The following is an 11,209-nucleotide window of genomic DNA, read 5'->3' as shown; positions in this document are numbered from 1 at the left end:
AGAGGCTGGATGGTCATCTGTTGGGGGTACTTTGATTGTGCTTTTCCTACATGGCAGTGGGTTGGACTAGATGGCCCACGTGGTCTCCTCCAATTCTAATACTTTATGATTGTATGCATGCTGAGTGCACCCACCAATCCTTTCCTAGCCATTCCATTAATTGATAGCCGTTGCTTCTAATCAGAGAAAAGGAGGCGGGTAAGAACTTGAGCTCTGCCCAACCAGGCAGCAGGACGGTGATAAGGCACTTTCCAGAACCAACCAGCGCTACCTATGTGGAACCGGTGTGCCACCCAATCGCAGCCCGATTCATTATGATTGACAAAAAAGCCCGGCCAATGATTTCTACCCAATCCGACTAGAGGGCGGCGACGAGGCTTTTTCGAACCAACCATGCCTAACGTTTTCCCCACCTAGGAGCGACGTCCAATGGTAACCCGCGTCGCTGTGACTGACAAGGAAAGTCCACCAATAGGCTTCGACGCCGAGGGCGCGAGGCTGCGGGCGGACCAATGGCGGCTGGGCGGCAGCGTGGGGAGCCGTCCAATGGGAGCGCCGGGCGCGGAGCGTCCAATCGGAGCGCGGCGGTGCGGCAGGCGGCAGTGGCGGGGTCTATGGCGTCGGTGCGGGGCACGAGCGGCGGCGGGCGCGGAGCCCTGGCGGCGGCGGCGGCCTTGGCCGGGGAAGGGGAGCCCGGCGGAGGCCTCGGCGGCCTGCCTTCTTCGTCCTCCTCCTCCTCGCAGTACGGAAACGGCCTCGGGGGCGGAGGAGGCGGAGGAGGAGGCCCCGGCGGGGAGGTAGGCAGGGGCCGCCGCGAGGTGGACGACGAGGAGGACGACGAGGACGAGGAGCTGCTGCTCGAGGCCGGAGGAGGAGGAGGCGCCGGGGGAGCGGCGGGCGGAGGAGGAGCGGTAGGAGGAGGCGGCGGCGGCAGGGGGACCGGGCCCCGCGGAGCTCTCTCCGCCTCCGCCTCGCTGCCTTCCCGAGCCGGGCAGGCCGGGGCCCACCTCCCACACGCCGCCGAGGAGCTGGAGGAGGAGGCCGGCCTCGGGGAGAGCGACGCCGGGGACTCCGCCATCGAAGACCCGGTGAGGCCCCGCAAGCAGGGAGCCAAGGCCTTGTTCTAGCCAAACTTTGGCCCTCAGGGTGTTTTGGATTTCAACTCCCACCATTCCTCACAGCCTCAGGCCCCTTCCTTTTCCCCCTCAGCCGCTTAAGCGGCTGAGGGGGAAAAGGAAGGGGCCTGAGGCTGTCAAGAATGGTGGGAGTTGCAGTCCAAAACACCTGGAGGGAGGGCCCAAGTTGGCCCATGCCTGGTTGAAGCCTTTCTCTCCAAATGAATGGAATGAAGGCTCGTTTATTTAAGCCTGCCTCCTTAGATGCATGGAGTGAAGGGCCTGTTTGTCAGCTTAGGTTTACCTCCCCAGGTGTATGGAATGAATAGTCAGTAGTTCTCCACGTTCCTATTCATTTATTTAGTTATTTCCAATATTTATATCCCGCCCTTCTCACCCGAAGGGACTCAGGGCGGCTTACAACACTGGCACAATTAGATGCCTATACAAAATCAATCAGCAATACATAAATTCAGTTGAAAACAATTAAATACAATATAAAATTACAGTATATAAATTAAAAAAAAATAAATATGGTCAGATCCGTTCATCCGAAAACCTCATGCCTTATTCATAGGTCAGTCTGTGCCATCTTTATCATTTATTCATTAAAAGCCTGGGCACATAGCCATGTTTTAGGGCTCTTCTAAAGCCCAAAAGAGTTGGAACTTGTCTGATCTCTCTGGGGAGGGTGTTCCACAGCCGGGGAGCCACCGCCGAGAAGGCCCTGTCCCTCATTCCCACCAGCCGCATTTGCAAGGCAGGCGGGACCGAGAGCAGGGCCTCTCCAGATGACCTTAAGGATCTTGTGTTGCGACCCTTTAATACAGTTCCTCGCATTGTTGTGACCCCTCCAACCATAACATTTTTGTTGCTACTTCATAACTCTAATTTTGCTACTCTTATAAATCATAATGTCAATATCTGATATGCCAGATGTATTTTCATTCACTGGACCGAATTTGGCACAAATACCCGATATGCCCATATTTGAATACTGGTAGAGTTGAAAGAGGGATTGATTTTTGTCATTTGGGAGTTGTAGTTGCTGGGATTTATAATTAATCAACAATCAAAGAGCATTCTGAATTCCACTAACAATGAAATAGAACTCTCATGACCAACAGAAAATACTGGGAGGGTTGGTGGGTTTTGAGTTGTAGTTCACCTACATCCAGTCTTCTCTCCCTAAGGGGTTCCTAACACCATCAGAAATACAGTATATTTATTTATTTACAATAGTCTCTCACTTATCCAACATAAACAGGCTGGCAGAACGTTGGTTAAGCAAATATGTTGGATAATAAGGAAAGATTAAGGAGAAGCCTATTAAACATCAAATTAGGTTATGATTTTACAAATTAAGCACCAAAACATCATGTTAGACAACAAATTTGACAGAAAGAGTCGTTCAATATGCAGTAATGCTACGTAGTAATTACTGTATTTACGAATTTAGTACCAAAATATCACGATGTATTGAAAACATTGACTACAAAAATGTGTTGGATAATCCAGAACGTTGGATAAGGAAATGTTGGATAAGTAAGACTCTAATGTATTAGCGACATTTATATTTGGCCCTTCTCTCCCTGAAGGGGACTCAGGGCGGTTTACAAGTATATATACATACAATGTATTATATTATATGACTATATTGCCATATTATTAGTAATATTGCATGTAATATAAATATACAATTATAATAGTGAATTATAATTATTATTACATTGTATTACATCATATTATTATTATTACATGTATATACAATATATTATATTAGTATAGTATAATATTATATATTATTATATCATTAAGTTGATACAGGAGACATGGTGGAAAGATGTCTTCCTGGCCCCCTCTTCTTCATTCTGGTCCAGAATAGCAGTTAGACCTGGCGCGGGGGGGGGGGGGGGGGGAGGGGAGTGCTCCCATCTGATGGTAAAGGAGACATGGTTTTCTGATGGTCTTTGGTGACCCTCTGACACTCCCCTTGCAACCCCCCCCCCCCCCCCCGGGTCCCGACTCCCAGGTTGAGAAACACTGTTATAAATAATAATAAATATTTATTTGTACCCCAACACCATTTCCCCAGGGGGACTCGGGGCGACTCGCAGAAGTATTACATTGCTGCATCTGAATCACAATACACAGTGTACAAATTCACAAATATAAAGTGTACAACATAGGTATAAAGTAGATAATGTACATAAAATCTCATGAAAAATTGTCAGAATTATAAAATTCCTAAAAATACAATAAAACTTGCAAATAAGTTAACTATTAGCAATATAGTGCGGAGTGGCACAATCGGGTTATTGGGCTGGCCAGAATTATACAGGCTCAAAGGCCTGTCAGAAGAGCCATGTTTTTAAATCCATCCGAAAGGCCTGAAGGGTGGGAGCAAGTCTAATTTCTTTAGGTAGTGAATTCCAGAGCTGTGGAGCCACTACTGAGAAGGCGCTCTCATCCCCACCAACTGTATTTGAGATGGGGGTGGGACCAAGCGAAGGGCCTCTCGGGCAGATCTCTAGGCTTGCGCCGGTTCATAGGAGATGCGGTCTCGAAGACAGGTTGGACCCAAAGCATCTGCCTCCCCGCAAAGATACAGGGAGTGAAGGGTCTATTTCTAAGCTTAAGTCTACCTCCTTAGGGTCTAGAAACAAACCTATAGACTATCCATGGAGTTTTCTAAAGGTGTGTTCCTAAATACTTTACTCCATGCATCTTATGAAGTAAGCTTTTCGTCTACAAAAGCTCATCCTATTATCCATCTGATGGAGTACACTTAAGTCAAATAGGCCCTTCACTTTATGCATCCAAGTCAATAAACATTGCTCCCTTCTACACAGCTGTTTAAAATCCTCATCTTCTTTTAATTTTTATTTTATTTATTTATATCCCGCCCATCTCACTCTGAAGGGGATTTAGGGCAGTTTACAACAAGGGCACAATTCAATGCTCTGAACATATAACAACATAAACAACATATACTTTAAAATCACATCATTAAAACTTGTCAATTAAAACAATTTCTTAAAATCACACAATCTAAAAACATAAGCAGTGTAGATTAATATACTGTAATCCAGTTCAAATCAGATAATGTGGATGTTTTGCTTTGATAGCCTGGATTATCGGGCAGTGTAGAAGGAGCCTCAGTCTATGGAAGTGTATGCCGCCAAGTTTGTTCCCACATGCCCCTTTTACACTGCTCCTTTATCCCAGGATCTGATATCCGATTATATGTTTATCCCAGGTTATCTGGCAATAGGGACTCATATAATTCAGTTTCAAGAAGATTCTCAACCTGGGGTCCTCAGATGTTTTTGGCCTTCAACTCCCATAAATCCTAACAGTTGGTAAACTGGCTGGGATTTCTGGGAGTTGTAGGCCAAAAAACATCTGGGGACCCCAGGTTGAGAACCACTGAAGTAAATGAATATTTCTTGGCGGAAGCCTTGTATTTTAACAACATGACTAGGAATTCAGCACAAATAGCTATGAATGTCTTGCAGGGAATGGGGGAGGAATGGAACCCTTCTTTTCTCTGCCAGCCCACTTGACTGTTTTGCTCCTTGTCCTGGAAAGAAAGCCCTCTTGTTTGCAAACCAACAGGAAACTGCAGCTGAAGAGAAAAGAATCCTTGGCAGGTGATCTCTTAAGGAAAAATTTGAATAAGTATTTCTTAATGCTGCTAACCTTTGCTTGCAAATTAAAGGGTTGGGAGCATAAAGTAAATACTTAGGAGAAAAATAGTTTGGCCATATTGAGTTAAGCCAAACATCTCCCAGCCTTTGGAAGATGACATAACTGCCTGTCAATGACTGGAAATTTATCTAGTGAAGGAACTGGATTTGAGGGTTTGCTCTTTGGGACAGGCTTTTGGGATTACACAAGCTTGAATAATGTAAGTTGATTTTGGATTGTTCTGTAGAAGAGAGTAATGACTAGAAAAAAAAGGAATTGTGTGGCAGGCGTCTTGTGGCTGGAGAAGCACTAGATGTTGATGGAAGTAACAAGGAAAACAGCAGCAATAACTGAAGGTTTGAAGGGGAGAAAGCTCTCAGGGCTACTGGAATACTTTCTAACAACTTCCTCTGCATTTCCCTGTCCACTCGTTTTTATTCCAGGAGTTGGAAGCAATTAAAGCTCGAGTACGTGAGATGGAGGAGGAAGCCGAGAAGTTGAAAGAGTTGCAGAATGAGGTCGAGAAACAAATGAATATGAGCCCCCCACCTGGGAATGGTAAGCATCCATGCTTTCCTTCTTTGTTTTACTCTCTCACTCTAGGTTTTGTGTATATACAGTAGGTCTTCACAGCAGGTAAAGAGAAGCGTGTTGACATATGTGGAATTGGTTGAATGCTTCTGTGGAGGGGATCTTTGTAAATAAAATAATAATACATTTTATTTTATTTGTTCAAAAACAAATGAACATAAATTACATAGATACACACACACACATATATATATACACATAGAGGCAATCTCCACAAGATACGTTCTGTAGGTTTGTTTGTAAAATGAATTTGTTTGAAAGTCAGAACAGATACATTTTTAAATGTAATTCTGGCCAAAAATATGTATTTTTTTGTATTGGCTAGCATAGGTAAGGGCTAACATCCCTGTGGTGTTTGCTTTGCTGTCTTTGCCCCTGTTCAGAAGATTTCACCTTACTTTCTGTCCCTGTGATAATTTTGGGGGAAAAAAGGTTTATTGGGGAAACTAGGATTGGTGATAAAGCTTCAGTGGAGACACCTTTGCCCCATGATAATAACTCTTTCAAGAGTTAATTTCAGTTTGAGGGGTAGATTTTTCTCACTTCCTTTTCTCTCACCCCCATTCTTATCTGTAAGTCATTTGTAAGTTGGATGTTTGTAACTCGAGGATTGTCTCCATATGAAAACTTATACCAAACACAGCTACGGAATTGGCATATAGTGGAAATAGAATGTAAATCTAAACTCATGTTTGAAAGTTGAGTAAAGAAGAGGGGTTCACCTTTCGTCAGTGGATGTATGCGGGTGAGTGCTCTTGACCTAACAAAATCTTGAAAATGGCCAGGAGACACTTAGGAAAAATAAATGTTGGAAATTTCAAAAGCACAAAATATTTGATAGGTCTCCCTCACTTCATGAGGTTTGCTGGCATTCCTTGATAGTAGGTTGGCCAATACCAGCAATTGATTGTTAGGTGGCTTCCGGGAAGTATTTTGATTTCAGTGTAAAAGTGAAACTTAAAGGAGATAATGGTGTGGTTTCTGCTACTGGAGACTGGTTATAAAAGCCTTTGTAAGGGTCAGTATTACTGAGGTTCAGAAAGACTTGGATAACACATTGGGACCTTTTGTCTCCTTTGGAAAATGCTATTTTGGGGGCCCCAGGAGTGTTGGAAAGACTCCTTCCTCTTTGGAGTCTTCCAGCTAATGTTCCCCTTTCTTTCCAGCGGGCCCAGTCATCATGTCTTTAGAAGAAAAGATGGAAGCGGATGCCCGGTCTATATATGTAGGCAATGTAAGTGTCTCCCACATCCCAGTTTTTAACAAGTGGGCAAAAGAATCCTCTTAACAACTTTGTCTTGTGCCCCCTCCCATTTTCAGGTTGATTATGGGGCAACAGCAGAAGAGCTGGAGGCCCACTTCCATGGGTGTGGCTCTGTCAACCGTGTGACCATCCTCTGTGACAAGTATACTGGGCATCCCAAGGGGTGAGTGTGAATTGAGGTTGCTGCCAGGCATTGTATTTTTTGCAGAGGTAATTACCCAGCTTGTGATTCACCCTATCTCTTGGAGTGACAAACATAAGTGCAAGCCAAAACTTGATAAAAACAAACAGCAAACCCATAAGTTTCTTAATCACTGTTTCTTCTCTCTCTCCTCCCCCCCTCCCCCGTAGGTTTGCCTATATTGAGTTTTCTGACAAGGAGTCGGTGCGGACATCCTTAGCGTTAGATGAGTCCCTCTTCAGGGGAAGACAGATCAAGGTGCGAACGCTGTTTCTCAGATCCTTTTTTTCTAGCAGACCATTGATCCAGTATTCCACCACTTCTCATAGCTGGGGTTTGGGTAGTTAATGATAAAAGAACTGGATAATAGCTGGTGGGTGGATCCCTACAGATCATCATCCCTTCTTGCTCATGTATCTTCCAGTTCTTGCTCTTGGTCTTCTGAAGTTTAGATTTAGATTTTCAGTTCCTTGGTGGACAGAACCATCTCTTGTGTGCTTGCCATTTATATACATAGCTAGTTATGTAGAAAAATGCAGGCCAGAGTCAGAATAGAAAGAGTAGGGATGACAACACAGATGTAAGAATTTGTGTGGTTAGGCCCTCAGCAGCAGATACTGGAAGATATCCCACATGGTTGAGTGTAGCATAAGATGCTCCAGGCTGCTACAACTCCTCTGACTCAAGTTGTCTGGTGATATGAGAGCAGTGTTTAAATATTTGTAAGGATGTTACATTGAGGGGAGGGCCAGCTGCTTTTCTGCTACTCCAGATATTAGGCCACAATGGAATCATGGATTCAAATTGCAGAAAAGGGATTCCACCTAAACATTAGGAAGAACTTCCAGACACTAAGAGCTGTTAGGAAATGGAATAGACTGTCTTGGAGTCCAGTGGAATCTGCATCTCTAGAGGTTTTTAAACATTCCTAGATGGCCCTTGTGATCTCTGTCTTTCTACTCTTATGATTCTAACTTCTTCTGGTAGAGCGTGGGGGATTTTGAGAAGCCATAACATATTTTTCTGCAATCCTATAGTGATCTCAGAAGATAAATGAATCTATTTAGCTAGGCTCCATGATTCTCAATAGTCAGATTCGCCTCTGATCCCTTCTGCGGTCTACGATGAAATAAGAGTGGTATCTTAGTCCATCGTGTTTCCTGGGTGCAATTTTGCCCCTTTTGTAGCGAAGACTTGTCCATGGTGGTTGCCTAATGGTTTCTCAGATCTTTACACAAGCTGTGTTCCTCTGAGCTCATCTGCAATGATATCTCATCCAATGTCTGAAGGTGATTCCCAAACGGACCAACCGCCCTGGAATCAGCACTACAGACCGGGGGTTCCCCCGGACCCGGTACCGAGGGAGGGGATCCGGATACAGCAGCTCCCGGGCCCGTTTCTACAGCGGCTTCAGCAGCAGGCCGCCCAGAGGGCGAGCTTACAGGTCTGGCGTCATGGTGTTGGTGGGGAAAGGGCAATCTTTTCTACTTGGAAGTGTAGGATTCATATGGGTTGCCGGGCTGAGGGCAGGTGTTTTGGGAGAGATTGGTAGATTCCAAGAACACAATAGAGTCTCGCTTATTCAACCTCCACTTATCCAACATTCTGTATTATCCAACACAGTCTGCCTTTTAGTAGTCAGTGTTTTTGTAGTCAATGTTTTCAATTCATTGTAATGTTTTGGTGCTAAATTCGTAAATACAGTAATTATTATATAACACTACTGTATATTGAACTGCTTTTTCTGTCAATTAATTGTAAAACATGTTTTGGTGCTTAATTTGTAAAATCATAAAGTAATTTGATGATCAATAGGCTTTTGCTTAATCCCTCCGTATTATCCAACATTTTCACTTATCCAACGTTCTGCTGGCCCGATTATGTTGGATAAGCGGGACTCTACTGTAAATTATCAGTATTGCTGAACAGAATTCCAGAGAATTGGTCCCTCACAAATAAAGCCATGGAAAATACTGCAATCAGTTTACTATATTGCCAGTACTTGCTGAAATATCTGTGTATTAAACATCAGCAATTTTTGAAATGCAAAATGATATTTTCATTTCAAAAGGCTGCCAGATTCCTGTATAGAACTTTTACCAAAAAAAAAATGTCCTGGCTTTCACTTTCCAGCGATGGAGGGATTTTGAAATCCTGGGACTCCGGCCTGAGATTTTTCACAGCAAAAGGACTTTCCCCAACTCTGGAATCATCTTTAGCTCTGGGGTTATATAGCTGTTCTTTCTCTCTCCTTTCATTAACCCATCTCCTTCTTCTCTTCACAGGGGCCGGGCCAGAACGACCTCATGGTATTCCCCTTACTAAAAAAAAAAACAAAAAAATGGTGGTTTTAGGAAAGAGGAAAAAAAAAAAGAAAAAAAATGAAGATTGTTACCATGATGGAAAAAAAAAGAATACTGTTGGTGGGAGGAGAATGTATCTAATGTTGTGCAGAGAAAGAGGGCTGGCGTATTTGGAGGGTTGTGGGAGGCAGACACAAAACTCGGAGGGCCATTCTGTTGTTGAGTCTCCACCTGCAAATATTGCTGATTGATGCCCTGCTGCCCACTCTGCCCACCATCCCTTTCCCTCTGTGGAGATTGTTTGGGCCAAATGAGCCATTCTTCCTCTTACCTTTTTTATTGTGGCCCTGTGCGTTTGGGGAGGGAGGGGGGCAGTGGGTGGGAGGGTTGCCAACCCCCCTCCCTCTCTTTTCTTGTTTCATTTTTTTCCTGTGCGTTTGTGGTTCTTTTGGCTTTTTTGTCTGCACCCGTGGCCATTTTTATATGTATGTGTGTATCTGTCTGTATGTATGTCTGTGTGCTTGGTTTCTTCCGTCTCCCGTTGGCTTCCCTTCCCAGGGCTAAAGAGGGGAGGGAGATTGTATTCTTGGCCACCGCAGCACTGCTGCCGCCCAAGTCAAGACATTAACGCCATCTGCTTTTTCTTGTCTTTTTTCATTTTGGCAGACTCCAGTCTTTCGGCCTCCTGTTCTGGGTGCATATTAAGACAGGAGATCCTCCCTGGGTTTTTCTCCTTGCCTTCCACCCCAATGCCCCCTGCTCAGTCTGACTTCTTCAGCCTGAACCTTAATTCTAGGAACAGGTTGGGATGTTTTCCCTTCACTCCTCTTCAGGGTTATACACCGACAATTCCTTTGGCTCCCCCCTGCTGTCTCTAACCCTTGCCAACCCCTCGCCCTCCCTTCCCAGTCCCCAAGGGGTATGTTATAAGCCTTGTTTGAGTGTCTTTATCTTTACAGGTTCCTTTATTTTTTAGCCCGAAGAAATATCACCGAAACCCGAAGCTGTAGCAGCCTGGGGAAAGGGAGAGGACTCCCTTGGGGATGGGTGGGCTCTGGTTGGGGGGTGCAGGGAGAAATTGAAGATGCTTTTTCCATGTGGGAGAATGCCTTTTAAAAAAAAAGAAGGGGAAAAAAGCAGGGGGAGGAAAGGTTTAGGTCGGGCCCAGGGATGGGGAGGGTAGAGAAAAAAAATAGAATAAAATGTTATGAGGGTGGAAAAAAAATAAAGATGTTTTTTGGAAAAAGGTGAGCTTACGTGTTTTTTGCTCCCAGGAGTTTGGTTCTATTCATGAGTAGATTTTTCGAGGGAAGACATTCTTTAGTTTTGTACGCATTCCCCATTTGATTGTTGCAATCCAGAAACTACCAAGTATATTCTGTTTGGTCAGATCTCCCCTGTAATCCTGTGTCCAGTTATGGGCACATTTCAAGAAGAATATTGAAAAGCAGAAATTGTCAAAGGTCTGGAAGCAGAGGCTAGCCCAGGCATGGGCCAGCTTGGGCCCTCCGGGTGTTTTGGACTTCAACTCCCACCATTCCTGACAGCCTCAGGCCCCTTCCTTTTCCCCCTCAGCCGCTTAAGCGGCTGAGGGGAAAAGGAAAGGACCTGAGGCTGTCAGGAATGGTGGGAGTTGAAGTCCAAAACATCTGGAGGGCCCAAGTTGGCCCACGTCTGGGCTAGATGGTTGACTGTTAAGAGTGCTAGGATAGTATGTCCCTGCAAGGCTTAAGGGGGTTGGGCTGGGTGGCCCTTGGGGTCTCTTCCAGTTTTGATTTTATTTGTGAGGGTTGCTGCCCTTGGCAAAAGAAGTCTCACCGGCTTGCAAGAGAATCATCTGGTAGTGAACAATCTTCTCCCAAAAGAAAGTACCTACTTATAGCTGTCCGTCAGACTACTGCTTTATGCATATCCAAGAACCAGGATTTTGAAGAAATCCTTCTTCTGGACAGTATAATTTTCAGAATTTTGGCCAGCATGGTCTATAGCAGTGGTTCTCAACTGAGGTCCCCAGGTGTTTTGGCCTACAACTTCCAGAAATCCCTTCCAGTTTACCACGGAATTG

The 11,209-nt window shown here is 44.7% G+C and overlaps 1 protein-coding gene across 1 annotated transcript; it reads left to right on the top strand.

Annotated features, from left to right (window-relative positions):
- The first annotated feature begins 566 nt into the window (after positions 1 to 566).
- pabpn1 (poly(A) binding protein nuclear 1) lies at positions 567 to 10,390 on the top strand. Its single transcript, XM_062957553.1, has 7 exons — positions 567 to 1,088; positions 5,249 to 5,363; positions 6,563 to 6,630; positions 6,717 to 6,823; positions 7,012 to 7,099; positions 8,131 to 8,285; positions 9,127 to 10,390. The coding sequence occupies exons 1-7, from the start codon at positions 615 to 617 to the stop codon at positions 9,164 to 9,166; spliced, it is 1,047 nt and encodes a 348-aa protein (XP_062813623.1). The 5' UTR covers positions 567 to 614; the 3' UTR covers positions 9,167 to 10,390.
- Positions 10,391 to 11,209: the final 819 nt, after the last annotated feature.

This window comes from Anolis carolinensis, chromosome 6 (assembly GCF_035594765.1).
Source record: "Anolis carolinensis isolate JA03-04 chromosome 6, rAnoCar3.1.pri, whole genome shotgun sequence".
Taxonomy (NCBI): domain Eukaryota; kingdom Metazoa; phylum Chordata; class Lepidosauria; order Squamata; family Dactyloidae; genus Anolis; species Anolis carolinensis.
This window is presented reverse-complemented; position numbering and strand designations above follow the sequence as displayed.

What these genes read in the sequence shown, in the direction of transcription:
- pabpn1 (XM_062957553.1), top strand. Translation starts at nt 615, where the DNA reads ATGGCGTCGGTGCGGGGCACGAGCGGCGGCGGGCGCGGAGCCCTGGCG. An exon ending in ACTCCGCCATCGAAGACCCG is followed by an intron (nt 1,089 to 5,248) that starts GTGAGGCCCCGC and finishes TTTTTATTCCAG; the next exon opens with GAGTTGGAAGCAATTAAAGC. An exon ending in TCAGGGGAAGACAGATCAAG is followed by an intron (nt 7,100 to 8,130) that starts GTGCGAACGCTG and finishes CAATGTCTGAAG; the next exon opens with GTGATTCCCAAACGGACCAA.